The following is a 15,153-nucleotide window of genomic DNA, read 5'->3' as shown; positions in this document are numbered from 1 at the left end:
GAATTCAGTATAGTTTTCATATCATTTGGTTTTACAAATATATAAAGGCTGAAAATACAAATGTATGTTGATATAGCCATCCTTTTCAACCTGTTTCTCCTTATACAAATCAAAATATTTTAAAATTTCTACCAATTTAAAAATGAAATATCTATATTAATTTATTAGAAGAAAATCAGACTTTGTATCCTTGGAAAAGTTGTTTAATGATCTCCTCGGGGTCTTTAGTCCATAAAATAAGCAAATATCTCCAGTGTATCTTCAGATTCTAATATTCTTTGATAATTAACCTTTTTCTTTTCTTTTCTGTTTTTTTTTTTAATCTGAAGAGCACCTCTTTGATGTTGTAATGACCACATAGTTTTTTTTGGCGCTTTAGTGCTCCCAATGTTTCAGTATTGCCCTTTAGAGAATAACAAATAAGGTAATTGGAGTCCTGCTCTCTAAGTATATGCTGTTTTCATCCTTGAAATTGGACTTCTTTTTTCCTTTTAATTAAGCCTAGTTATGATCTTAGTTTTTAATTATATGTGTTTGTAGTCTGTTTGAATTTTAAATGAAATGCTCTCACCTACAAGACTTCTGATTGTTTAGACCTCTGCATACCTAAGGTCCATTTTGCTCTAGCTTCTTAGGCCTTTCCTTGACCTTCTCCTCAACAGTGGTGCTTCCATGTGTGTGTTTTCATCATGGTGAAGCACAAGTTTAAGGAAAAATGGGTCCAGATTGACTCTGATTGCTATATATATGGTAACAGGAGACCAAAGAAAGAAAGAGTGACCTTTGAAGTGCCTTTGGCCAGCCATGGAGCCAGTTCTTTTCGTGTATTGTTTAGCCAGCCTTTTGAGGGAGTTTCTTCTTACTCTCTGTTTCACATTCAATGCCTATGGTTATAAAAGCTTAAGTATGCTTGCATGAGTATGGAGGCCAGCTAGTCGATGAAGTTGAGATATTCATTGTTGCTGAAGTACTGCTGTAGTCCCTACTTTGTGATCACCATTGTAGTTATTATTTCCCTTTGTATATTATTTATAGATTAACTTAGAGTCACGAAGCTTATTCTTTTCTAATAAGAGATTTTTCTAGTGTGCATGTTAAAGGCTTTTGTGGTAGTTAAACAGAAGTTTTTCATTTGTCTTAGTCTGCATGCCATAGGCTCCCATGAAAACTTAAAAGTATAGGATTGTTCTAGTTTTTTCTCCTCTGGTTTTGGAATTCAAGTTGGGCTCAAGTCTTCCTACCCCAACCCATACCCCCTTTACTCTTTTCCTGACTAGTCAGTGTTGTGAGATAATTAAAGTTTGTGAATTGTTCTTATCAGACCCCAATATTTGACTACTGTTGAGCTAATCATTGAGGGAATGAGAAACTTTCTGGCATGATTTCATCTAGTGTCTTCCATGTGAGCTGGTAGCAGGAGACCTGGTATTGTTGGTTTAGATGAATCTGGAATAGGTTAGTAATGCTTGAGTGCCCTAAACTTGAGCCTTTTTTTCTTTTTATTCCATTGAAAGTAGGTTCAGCTGCAGCGCGGAAAGAAATCATAAGAAACAAAATCCGAGCAATTGGCAAAATGGCAAGAGTCTTCTCTGTTCTCAGGTACTGATACATTTTCCTGATTGTTTTGCAGAAATTATTTTACTATATCTTATGATCATTGTTCTATTTGATACTTAGAAACAATGTGGTTTTCTATTAGAATGAATTGTAAATTTATATACTGATGAGGGAAATAGAAGTTCCTTTGAATCTGGTAGTGGTTTGTTTGCTTGCTTGTTTTGTTTTGTGGTGCTGGAATCACACCCAAGACCTAAATCATACTAAGCATGTAGTCTGCCACTGAAATTAGGGTTTGTGACCTTTGGGTCTTGCTCTTGGAATGAAAGCACTAAATCCACACTTTGAAAATCAGATCAGGATAAGATTCTTGGTGAATTTTCTCATCCATATAGGATATCTGTTTTGCTAGAATACAACATGCCTTCCTGGGGTCAAAATTCAGGAAGAGGTTTCAGGAAAGCAATATGTATTTCAATTGTAATGTGTCTACCCTCCTAAATGAAACATTTAAAATATGGGAAAATATGTATCTTGGAATTGAGGAGAAAATGTTAACAATGAATGTCATTGTATACATAGCCTATATCTGAGCCCTAGCCCTTCTTTTAAAGTAAGCATTTATTGATAGATTTTTATTTTGTTCGGTTTGCTTTTTGCAGTTTAGAGAATCAAGCCCAGTGCTCTGTGCATGCTAGGCAAATGCTGTACCTCTGCGCTACTAACTCTTGTAATACTTGTTACATTTCTCTACTGTAGGGAGGAGAGTGAAAGCGTGCTAACACTCAAGGGCCTGACTCCCACAGGGATGTTGCCTAGTGGAGTGTTGGCTGGAGGACGGCAGACCTTGCAAAGTGGTAATGATGTTATGCAACTTGCTGTGCCTCAGATGGACTGGGGCACATCTCACTCTATTGCTAACAATACACATAATGCATGCAGGGAACTCCTTCTGCTTTTTAGTTCCTGTCTCAGCAGCTGACAGAAGCAGGGTCCTATATAATAGGCAGTATCTGATTAGTACCTGGTCAGGGCATAATATTGATAGAACGGGTTGTCTTTCAATTGAAAATAATGATCAGTTCCCCAACTTTTCATAAAATGATATGGGAGCATCTCATGTCATAATTCTGAAATATTTATTGATACATTTGTCTAATGCACCTTTTTGTTTTAAAAACCCCAGTCAAGAATGTGAATCAGGGATATACATATTACTAAATTGGAAATGTGATTCCAACTTTAACTTTTGAAATTTATATAATTGTATTAGATTATGCTTACATTTTTAAGTATTTGATTTTTGAGTTAAAATTCTGCTTAGACCCAAAAATTTTCTTTATGCACTTCACTTGCTAAAAGATTTATGCCAAGTTTTGTACCCTGGTAAATGATTAGAGTTTGTTTTCTGTGGCGTTTGTCAAACGTTCTATGTATAATTGACTGTCTGTAACATGCTGTTTTCTTCCTCTGCAGATAGAGCTGCTTTCCTAAATCTGTCTGTCTTTCTTTAGGGTAGCTGTATGTCTGTAAATATATGTTCAATTAAATTACTCTATCAGACGCTTGTCTGTCTTTTGATGTAGAAGCAGCTTTGTAGCACCTTGATTTTAGGTTTGCTGCATTTGTTCCTGCACTTGGTGCATTTTGAACATGAATGTAACATTAGATATTAAGCTATTGTTATAAAGGGTTGAATTTAAATCCTGTAAGTCAAAATTGAAAGGGTGTTATTAAGTGTGCCTTTATTTTGCATGAAAATAAAAAAATTATACGTAAAGCATTCCTGTAATCTGGCTCATTGAATATTTTATGTTTTTTAAAAAGCTAACTCGATTGTTTTAGTATCTGTGTAAGTCCTGGGTAAACTTTGAAAGCCCATTATAGATTAAATAGAATAAAATGCTGTGAATATTGCAGCCCATACACCATAGTGCTCAGTCTCAATTCTTTCCCTTATGGATAGAATACAAAAATTGTAATGTGGAAAAAAACTATACATAGAGCTACTTTGACATCCCTCCAAGGCTTATTATTCTATTAAAACATGCAGTGATAGATCTGTTGCCCATAATGCATTTTTTTTGAGTGTATTTAGTGAATTTTTTTAAGTGAAAAAAAGAAATTCCCTTATAATGTCATTTTACTCCGTTCAAAAAGAATCCTTTTTAATTAAAATAATTTTTGGTAGACAAATAATTTTTATCCTATATATGTTCTATTTTATGTTATTCTATTGTCTGTTGTTTACCTCTGGTGCAAGCAAGTTCAACTAAGTACAGTAATGGCTTTCTGATGGAGTAGAAACCACATATAGCTTCAGATTTTTATGCTGAATGAGGTTTTTTGTTTTTGTTTTGTTTTTTAGTTTTTGAAATAATCTAGAACTTTGAACATTACTGAACCACTGAGTTATATTCCCTTCCCGAGATTTCTTTTTTCTTAATTTTTGATTTGAACCAACTGTTTCTGATCTTCTTTATTTTTTTTGCCCTCTACTTTTCCTTTACAAATATTTTTAATGCCAAAGAGAATTTCATAAATTTAATTTAAACATTAATAAAACCTCAAATTTTCAATAAACATTACAAAATTGTTACTTGTAAAGGATAATTCTAATAAGGAAAAATATGCCCATTGTTTAAAAAAAACACAAAATTAAAAGATAGCATATTTAAATAAATCTACTTGTTAGTTTTACATTGTATCCTTGGCAAACTGTGCTTTCAGATTTCTCCGTTAGCACCTGCTAATTACATGCTTTGTTGACAGCTCAGTACTTCTATTTATTTTTAATTTGCATGAAGCTCATTCCTTCAACTTGGAAACCACCCTCAGCTGCAGGGAAGGTTTGAAAGACAGCAGCTTTGCTGAAGGGACTGTCTGTTCCTAGCATAGAGTGAGTTACTGGAAGGAGCTGAGCTTAAGGTGTCTAATTTGGGAAACTGGATAGCTCCCCAGTTCTGATGTTATGGTTTGAGCATTTGGTTGAAGTTAATTCCCTAGCATATGAAAACTTGTTTTAAAAGAAGTAACAGCTCATATAGAAACTACATCTTTGAGATTTTTTTTTTACTTGAAAACATTGTTTTAAATCTATAGAGACTCTAATGTGTGTGTATGACTGAGAGATAATATGAAAATAAATTTTTGAGCCTTCAAGACTATTTTCAGAATATAGAAATGACCTTTTCAGTATCTTTTAAATTTTTTTTTTGTTTTATTTTTCTGAGACATGTCTTCACTGTATAGCCTTGACTGGCCTGGAGTTCACTATATAGACCAGGCTTCCCTCGTACTCATACAGGTCCTCCAGCCTCCGTTTCATGAGATACAAATCCTCCAGCCCCTGCCTCCTGAGTGCTGGAATCAAAAGCATAAGCACCACCGTGCCCAGCTTATTTTTAGTATCTTTGAAGCTAATTTATATGTTATTTTTGGGTGGAGGGGGTTGTTGTTGTTTTAAAAACTACAACTCTGCTGTACTTCAATTTTGGAGTTTTGTATTTTTTTCATGATAATTTGATTGGGAATTAGTCCTATAAATCATTGCATATCACAACCTATGTGGGAAAATATGTAGCTGTCTCTATTTTAATAATGTCAAATTCCTATTGATTGATTGTTCTTTATTGTATCGAAGAACATAATAGTTAAAGGCAGTGCTATACTGATACTTATTAGCCCTGTGTCCTGTGTAATTGAAAATTAATAAAAGAGAAGTACAGTATGGCTTTCAGACTGAATTATATAGTTATCATGTTTCTTCTAGTTTACTATTTAAGCTTCAGATGTCCATATTTCAGTTCTAAGCCTTTAAACTTCACAGAGTATATAACTTACTGTCAAGTTTTATAGCTTGGAGTTTATCAGTAGAATTTTAAACTTTTGATATAATTAAGTGGATACTAAGCTTCTTAATGAAGTCAATTTTAGTCTTTATCATACACAGGCTATAGAATGTTTTTATCAGTCTCTTCTGCTAACACAACTATTAAACCATATTCCAATAGACTTTTTTTTCTTTTTTCAACTTTAAATTATAAAGTGTTCACATTATGAAGGGGGTTGATGATGAATGTTCGAGAACTGATAAATATATATGGGTCTCTTTCATTCTGTTTTGTATATTTTTGTTTGTTTGAGACAAGGTCTTACTGTGTAACCCTGGCTGGCCTGGAACTCACAGAGCTCCACCTGCCTAAGTGGTGGGATCAAAGGTATGGCCACTATGTGCAGTAAGATGGATCTTTTGTCCCAGTTTTCTCTCTGGAAATTTTTTTTTTTTTTTGGTTTTTCGAGACAGGGTTTCTCTGTGGTTTTGGAGCCTGTCCTGGAACTAGCTCTTGTAGACCAGGCTGGTCTCGAACTCACAGAGATCCGCCTGCCTCTGCCTCCCGAGTGCTGGGATTAAAGGCGTGCGCCACCACTGCCCGGCTCTCTGGAAAAATTTTGTAGAATTCTTTGCAGATACACATTGCTAGATTTTTTTTTCAAAGTTGAATTGCACAGTGGACATATAATGTGTATATCTGAGTAATTTGATTTAACAAGTAAGGAATAGTACATCTTTATTCAATATTCACCTCCCTCTTTTGGACTCCCAATTCACTTTATGATTAAGATCACCAGTGTTTTCTAATTTAGTTCCATTCATAACTGTTTTGGATAAAATAATTTCTAAATCATACACTTTTTTTAAAAAAGACATTTCAGAAACAAATATTCTAATTACCTTTATTGTAGAAGAAAAAAAGCAGATGAATTGGAGCATTCTTGTTGTAGTTTTCTGAGCAGACACACTTTTTATACAGAAGGTAACATTGTCAGGCAGTTACTATTCTTTGCAATTTTGTTTTATTTTAAAGATTTATTTATTATGCATCCAATGTTCTGTTAACATATATATACCAGAAGAGGTACCAGATCTCATTATATATGGTTGTGAGCCACCATGTGATTGCTGGGAATTGAACTCAGGACCTCTGGAAGAGCAGCTAGTGCTCTTAACCTCTGAGCCATCTCTCCAGACCCTATTCTTTGCAATTTTAGATTATACTTTCCAGTGTGAACTCTTGTTTGCAAAACCCCAAAATGAGCAAATAACCTTTAATTTTTTTTGAATTATTATTTTACTATATTATTCATATGGCCTGCATATATGTACATGTACTGTGTGTGTGCATTTATGGTGTCCTTGGAGATCAGAAGAGGATATCAGATTCCCTGGGATTGGCATTACAGATGGATTGTTAGGTATCATGTGGGTGCTGGGAAACAAACTTCAAGTCTCTGTGAAAACAGCAAATGTTCTGAACTGCTAACTCTGCATTGCCCAGAAAGGCATCTTTGACTACAAAATGTACAACTAAATATTCAGTTCTTTAAATGGTCCAGTGCAAGTTATACCAAGAATTTTTTTTTCTCACATGACCCTTATTATGAAATAATTAGGAATAGTTGCCTGAAGACATTTCCTTTAATTCCTTTCTGATTAGCATATGGATTTGGAAAGATACCCAGTAGCCTTTTTTCTTCACCTAAGAATGCAGGCTTCTTGCATCTAATCAAACTAATTATCATGATAAACTGAATATAAATAGAATTTTAAAAATGTTGTAGGTGTTTAGATAGTTTAGAGTAGGAACTAAGGCATAGTAGTATACACTAATAGTCTCTCAGCTTCTTTAACAAATGTAAGATGATCAGCCTCCTTCAAAACAAAACTGAAGTTCCTAGCATAGAGAACGATTCCTTTTAGAGTCCCCCTAAAGAACAGAACTTAAATTATATTTAGATTAATTCAATAAATATAGGGTTCATCAGTTTTATCACAGTTGTACCAGATTTTCTGCTATACTTTGCATAGTAAATTTAAAGGGACTGAAAACCATTATTGACCCCTTCCTAGTTTGTATCTTAGGGAACCAAGTGGTGATGAATGTTGTTAATATTAGAGTGAAAGAAAAGATTCTCTTGTTCCTTTTCTGCTACAGTGCTATCATAATTTTTCTCTAATGATAATACACTGATAAAACAAACATAATCAAATTCTAGCCATAAAATACTAAATTCAGGGTAAGCAATTAATACTGGAGTGCATTTGCATGGGTGCTGAGGTGTCTGTCTTTACAATAGGTCTATCTGTCCTGTGCTCTGATGTCGTAGTGCTGTGTGTAAGCTGTGCTGTGTTAGGAATCGGGGGTTTGGGTGGAGCTCTAATACTGGTATAGTTTGTGTTCAATTGTAAATAATGATATAGTTTGGGTACTGTGATATATTAAGTGATCATTGCCTTTTCTGCTGTACAATATGACCCTTCTCATCTTTCTCATTCATTTTGCATGCCTCTGCTCACTTCTGTACAGCCACAGTTGAGGCTATTGAGGCTGAAAAAGGTACGATCAGAGTCCTTGCACTGGGCAGAGATCTGTGGTCTGTGGGTGGGCATCAAAGAATGTCCTTTGGGTGTGTCTTAGGTCTAGCTTTTGCAGATGAATCATACTGGCTGACTCATCAAGTTTAACAGTCACATTCCTTTTTTTTAATCACAAGAGCTGATACCTATAGTGTCTTTTCTCTTTTTAGTATAATGCAGAGTTTATTGTTGTTTCTTTAGCATGCGTTGTATATTATAGCATTTATGTTGCTTTTTTTAAATGGACATTATTAGACTAACCCTGCAAGTAGAGCTCTAGCCCATATTTTGTGTTTCTTTTTTTCCCCTAAGTGAAACCCCCACTAAATAAACATGTGAGTTTCTTTTTGCCCATTCTAGTTCAGGAACTGTTACTATAATGATTTTTGCTTCCTAAATTTGGGCTATAGTTTTATAGATAAGATTATATTCATGTGGATCAAGACTTAGTTTGGTATTACACACTTCTGTTTAGTGGCCACAACCATTTGTTTGGTTCATGTTTATAAGTAGTAGTGCTAGAGATTAAATATATTAAGCACCTAGACTTTAAGTAATTGTATGGCTATCTTTTTTTAAATCAGCATTTTCTTAATGGTATCTGTATCCTTCCAGATGAAATGAATAAAAATCCATAAGAATTGATGTAAACTAGGCTTGGTGGTGAATGTCTATTCTAACAGTAGGACATTGAGTCAGGAAGATCTAAATTTGAGGCCAAGGCCAGCCTGAGCTATGTAGTGGAACCTGTCTCAAGACAAAAGTTAAACAAAAGAACCCTTAATACTTAAGAAGAATTGCCATTTATTTTGACATAGTTTATAGTAGTTGGCCAGAGAATGAAAAGAAACATGTTCTAATGTATGAAACTATTCCTGTTTTACTTTTTGTTTATCAACCAAACACATTCTAACTTGGGGGACATTTTCCACTTTTTCATTTTACACTGGTACTCCTCCAAGGTAGTTCCCACCCTGCTCTGTCTTACCCTCATGTGTGTTGGGAGTTACCCTTATTTAGTGTCCTCACTTGACCCCTCTTTGCTACCTCACCTTTGTCATGGTCACCATGTGATCTAGGTTTGAGGTAAGAGGAGATAGATTGCTGGTTTAGTAGAAGCAGACATACTGAGACCATTGCCTACAGGTTGATTTTTGTGGGCAGGGAAAGGCAATTCTAGTTTTTGTTTTGCTTTATTTTAAATAAAGCAAACAAAACCATATTAACTTGTTATTTGTGAAGCTGTCATCTTTTTATTTAAATTTAAGTGTTTCATATTTTAATGGGGAGACTAAATTGGGTATAGAATTCCAATTATAAAGTAAAATTTAAGTGTTGCTATTTATAGTAATTTTCTCCTTAAAAGTCATTATGTTTTTGAAAACTCAGAAGTGTTTTTACAATTACTGACTTATCAAATTTGCATTTTGTTAAGCAATACGAGGATTCTCTCCACCACATAGAATCTGCAGTTTTGAAGAGGCAAAGGGTTTGGATAGGATCAATGAGAGAATGCCACCCCGGAAAGATGCTGTACAGCAAGATGGTTTCAATTCCCTGAACACCGCACATGCCACTGAGAACCACGGGACTGGCAACCATAGTGCCCAGTGACCAGCGGCTTCCCAGGGACTCTCAGGTCTTGGACCCCAAATGGACAGATCACCCAAGAAACTGGAGGGGTCGGCCAAGCTGATGATAAATGTCACAATCTCTCTGAAGAAACCATTGTGCTTTTTGAGACCCTTGCCCCCTTCCCGGATGGAGGCTTGAGGGCCCTGGGACATGTGTTGTCTAATAATATTGGGTAATCGCTGCCATAGTGGAGAGCAGTGAGCAAGGGGCTTGGGGCAATTTCCAGTGGAGGATATCTACGCCTCCATTTATGCTTGTGGTTCACACATTTACGTTTACAAATGAGATTCCTGTTTTGTTTTGTTTTCTCAGTAGAATTAGGGTTTTTTTCAACCATGAGTTTAAATCCAATCTTTAGAGTTAACGTGGACTCTCCCCTACCCCATGAAATGTCTTTAAAAGGATGAATTAGCATGGTCTTAAAATATATTTCTGAGGTTACTAGCTGTATTTTGAATTGTAGGCAAAATCTGAGAAACCCAGTTGGTGTTTATACAAAATGCTGACCTCAGGTCTATAGTTCTTAAATGTGGCTAATTCTGTAACATATTCTTGGTATTTTTCAATTATGAATGCATAAACTATTTCTAAGAAGATTCTTACTTGAACACAAATCCTAAAACCAATTTAGAATCTTTTTTGCCCATATCTTTTGAGATTTACACCCCAGAGATTTAAGGGAAAAAAAAGCCTAAATTTTCAAATTATGAAGAATTACAGAATTACTCATTTAAAAGAACTTTAAAAGAAGTTTGTACATTGTCAAAGTAAATTTTAATTCAAATCATGTCTGTAAAACTTGACGTATTTTGTGTATGCACGTTTTCATTTTGCAAATATTTAATATATAGACCTATGATGTACAGGTACATGATGTATAGGTTACTTAGATGTCATGAGAAATTTTAGTTTATTGTGAGTATTCCAGTTGCTTAAAAAACCACCAGGGTGATTTGCTGCTGGCTTTCTATCATTTTTATGTTTAAGTGCAAAGGAAAATTTAAAATGTCTGGAAATGTTTTTGATTAAGTAATACAGCCTAGAAGCAATGGTTCTCTTCAACTCTTCAGATGTTAGTGGAAGTCAAGACTGCATGTTGAAGTTTTCCTTTTGATAGTTACAGAACTGCTTGGTTAAGCTAAATGGAACCATGTGCTAATTTTACACAGTTATTGACCTGTGCTGATTGCCACTGTAGTTTGGCATTTCCCTTTACTTTGGTGGCCTGCTTCCTCTCATGCCCTGGAATACAACTCAGAGCTCCAGGCAGCGGAACCATCTGTTGTTTTGTTTGCCAGAAAGTGCACCCTGTATGGTCTCCTGTCTAAGTTGAAAATATTATGCATGTGCAGGACTATTCAAGTATTTTATAAACATTAGCACACAATAAATTCCATGCATGGGCCGCTGCTCCTATCTCTGTGTTGGGTTTTATTTGAAAGATCTAGTCTGATTTAGCCTTTTATGCATATTGTAAAATTCTGTTCATGGAGCTAGAATAGCCTTCAGAGATCATTCTATAGATAACTAATGATTTCATGAATTAAATTCTTGCCTTTATAAATTTTACTTGTTTTCCCCTTAAACTTTTGTTATACTTTTTTTTTTTTAATGTGAATAGTTGTGCATTGGAGAACTTCGAATACCTACAGCAATCTTCCAAAATACAATATTTAAAGTCACTTGGGGCTGGGGATATAGTTCAGTGGAAGGGTGTTTGCCAGTCATGTTCAAGGCCCTGGGTTCAACCCCCTACTGCCGTAAATACAATAGAAGTCATTGTTTTCGCCAACTCTCAGTTGAAAGAAATATTCTAGTCTTGGACTTTGTTAGAGTGATATTGATAAATTGTGTTAGGATATTGGGTAGTTTAACAATAAGCAAAATACTAATGTATGGTTACTCTGAGATTGTGCATTTCCTCTGCCATTGTTGAAGTGAATATAATTTTGTGCAAATCGAGAAATTGCTCACAATTTATAATATGACAAATAGCTTTAAACAGTAACTATGATACTCATGAAGCATCAGTTTATATCAAAATATATGTTTTTGCCTAATTTTAGATAAAAATAGAATCTAAAGTTTTTTATTATTGTTCAACATAATATTGATTTGTAAACAGTCCATTTGCTGCCTCTAAAATTACTATATACTTTATAGATTTTTCGTAAATTTTTTTGAAAATTACATTGTTAAAGTAGGAACTTAACTAGTATATTAAGTGCTAGCAACTTAGCACTTTGATTTCTTATTAGGGTTATATAGTATTTGTGAGAGTCACAGGTAAGCATAAGACATCATTATCAAACTTGAAGAGTTGCAGGTTGGTGTTAAAAATTAAGAAGGAGAAAGTAAAAGAACAACTTGGACAAATCACTGTACCTGAAAATGGTAGGTAGACTGTCATCCAGCCTCACAGACTTCTTACAGATTAATAAAATGTTAATCTTTTATTAATCCTTCCCCCCTCCCTCCTGAAAAGAGTCTGTGTAGCTGAGATTATGCTTCAACTCATCTACCCTCTTGCCACAGCACCCCTAGAGCTAGAATTTTTAGTCATGAACTACGTACCATACCTGGCATTTCATCTTCATGGATATAGTTTTACTAAAAATGGTTAAATGATAATTTTCATTGTAACTCCTAATGCAAATTGTGGGAATTTCAGACCTCTAAGTTTTTACTTTAAATGTCTACCAGTGTAGGTAGCATTGCTAAAGTAGAAATATCCCCTATCAATTTTTTGCCCTGTCACTATCCTTTATATTCAAATATGACATCTCTGAGTTAGCAGAGTCAGTCTGGTTTTTTTTTGTTGTTGTTTTTTTTTTTTTGTTTTTTTGGTTTTTTTTTTTTTTTTTGTACCTTCTGGTTCAATCTTTAGCAACAGAACTCTTAACCCATTGAAGGTCATCATTTAATTAATTAATTAATTTATTTTGTATGCTTCTGCCTGCAGGCCAGAAGAGGGCACCAGACCTCATTATAGATGGTTGTGAGCCACTATGTGGTTGCTGGGAATTGAACTCAGGACCTTTGGAAGAGCAGGCAATGCTCTTAACCACAGAGCTATCTCTCCAGCCCTCATCATTTAATTTTGAAGCCATTTTAGTTTGAAGTCAGCCTTGAAATCTTTATTCACCTCTATTTCATCAGTGTTTTTTTAATATTACAATTTCCTTTGTTTACAACTGTTTTATATGGTATTATGTAATATGTCATTGACTCCTTTGTGGTTCATGCATTACAGTTTAAGATTCCTTTGGAATCCTTTGTGTGAAAACTTTGTAATTTGCTGTACTACATTCTAGGACCCCATTGCAGGACCCCATTGTTTCCAGAGGCAGGTAAGTGGTCATGAATGTAAGCGAAAAGGTGGGGAGGGAAGGTGGGTTGTTTTTAGTTGTATAGAACTGCTGTCCAAATAATATGCTGTTAGGTTCTTCAGCTCTGTAGTTATAAGTGGAAAGGAGCTATGAAATGTGGTTGAACTTCCTGGATCAGCATCCCTGACCAGGTTTGGAAGGGTAACTGAGTTAAGTTTTCTTTCCTTATAAATTGTATGTATTTTTACTCAGTAACAAAAATATTGGTCTTCCTATTTTGATATTCCAGAAGCATTTTTTCCTCTTCTGAAATTGTCATGTAGAATGTCCTTTGACACTCTTCATTTAGAGAATACTTTAGGCTCCTTTCAGTGAAATATTTTTACAAAGTAGTTCTTGGTTTTCCTATAGTTAAGTTTGTTGTACCATTAAATGCCATTTCTCTCTTCCTTTTTGGGTAATTATATTTATACTTGAGCCTATTTTGGATATAGTTGAATTCTGTTTGAGCAGTGTGTTAGTCTAAAAAGGGACATTGGGCTCAACCTTTCCCAAAGATTCCTTTTCCATTGGTCTGGTGCCTATCCTTCTAGCCAAATATTGGTTCCTTAATTAATCCCAAGGGATTTCCCCCCACCCTACCCTATTCCCCATGAAGCTATAAAGTGAGAGCAGAAATACTACCTTGAGAGACATCCAAGACGTCGTAAGTTTCATCTTTCCTCATCTTGCCTGGCTACAGTGAGCTGGGGTGGGGGGGTGGAGGGTGGGTGTTGACAGAGTCTAGAGCCCTCCTGGCAGAGAATAAGGGTCAGAAAGAGAACTCGAGCAGGTGTCCAGGTCCTGACTTGCCTCGTTAGGGAGAATTCAGCCTTGTCTGTCTGGTTGGCAGGGCACCCTTAAGTCACTGATACCCAGCATTTCAGCAGTTTGCAGAAGAAGTGATGTGAAGGAACAGCTGCAATTGAGATCCAGCCTAGATCTGAAGAGATCAAGCGTTGAGTTCACTTGGAGGAAAGAGAAGGAAGGAAGCCTAGGGCTTAGCAGGGTAAGTTACTTTCCCATCAATCTGTCTACTTAGTTCATTTTATAATTCTGTAAAGTATCACTCAAGGGAGTGTTAATCACTGATTAAGTTGTCTGTTCTTTTGTTGTTGTTTTTGAGGCTGGGTAGCTCTGGCTGTCCTGGAACTAGCTTTGTAGACCAGGCTGGCCTCAAAATCAGAGATCTGCTTGCCTCTGTCTCGCAAGTACTAGTGTTAAAGGTATGTTTCACTACCATCTGGCCAGAATAGCAATATTTTATATGTACTTTCCCCTTTCACGACCTTCTCCCCACATTTGGCGGTTCTTTGGTTTTTTTTTTTGAGATACTGTCCAGACTTGGCCTCCAACTCATGATCATCCTGCCTCAGCTTCTTAAGTGCTGGAACAAACGTTCATTATGCCTGCCTTCCCCTACCCTTTAGAGGAGCCCAGGGGCCATCTGTACTTCCCCCTGTCTGCCCACCTCTGTCTGAAAGGTGTATTTGCTGATGAGATCTCAGTCTGGAGACAGTGAGGATATGACTCTATCTTATGTGAAAGAAATGGGACTTCTGTTAAAGGGAGGGAGGGAGAGAGGGAGGAGGAGAGTACTGTTCAGGAATAAGTTAATGATTTAGGTTAGACTTTGGAGACGAAGGATAAGAGTTTTTCTAGAAGCCAGCTTACATTTCTGTAGTCAGTGGTGTTTTCTCTTTAGTTATCAGGATGGCCAGAAAAAAAAACTAAGTCATCTCTTTTGTAGGTTAAGTAAGCTAAACGTTGCTGAGTTCTTACCAAAGCTCTTTCTGGTTTCACCCTTGCATATACTCTGGGGTCCGTGTCCCCCCACTTCATTTTTCTCAGTCTTATACCCCTTGAATTTGGAGGAGCTTGAGACTCTGGGAAAGCTAGAACCACAGACTGAGTATACAGTATACAAATTCAGAAATACAAACACAACACACATACGACACACATTTAATGACTTTTCATTCCTACATTCTCACCTTCCTGTCAGATAACGAGTACATTTATAATACAAGTCATCAGTATGCTCTGGATATACAGGAGCTTGTGACATAAGGGATTTTCCATAGCTGGTTTTTCCTCCAAGTGGTGCACAGCTTTTAATTTCTGTATAATAATATCCCACCCTCCTATGTATACACATTTCTGAGAGTGGATCTA

At 35.7% G+C, this 15,153-nt stretch overlaps 1 protein-coding gene across 3 annotated transcripts in view; it reads left to right on the top strand.

The window, feature by feature from the left end:
- Ppp3cb (protein phosphatase 3 catalytic subunit beta) overlaps positions 1-11,026 on the top strand; it is a 46,935-nt gene extending 35,909 nt beyond the window's left edge. For 2 of the 3 annotated variants that reach the window (XM_026789536.1, XM_005367624.2), the window contains exons 11-14: positions 1,515-1,599; positions 2,317-2,414; positions 7,926-7,955; positions 9,411-11,026. In XM_026789536.1, the coding sequence (XP_026645337.1) occupies positions 1,515-1,599; positions 2,317-2,414; positions 7,926-7,955; positions 9,411-9,589 (392 nt within the window). In that variant the 3' untranslated portion in view covers positions 9,590-11,026. The remainder of the gene's footprint in view (positions 1-1,514; positions 1,600-2,316; positions 2,415-7,925; positions 7,956-9,410) is intronic. The other variant, XM_005367625.3, reaches the window with a different exon arrangement.
- Positions 11,027-15,153: the final 4,127 nt, after the last annotated feature.

The sequence above is a fragment of the Microtus ochrogaster genome, unplaced genomic scaffold (assembly GCF_000317375.1).
Source record: "Microtus ochrogaster isolate Prairie Vole_2 unplaced genomic scaffold, MicOch1.0 UNK21, whole genome shotgun sequence".
NCBI classification, from domain to species: domain Eukaryota; kingdom Metazoa; phylum Chordata; class Mammalia; order Rodentia; family Cricetidae; genus Microtus; species Microtus ochrogaster.
Note: the sequence above shows the minus strand (reverse complement) of the source record. Positions and strands in the feature narration are given on the sequence as shown.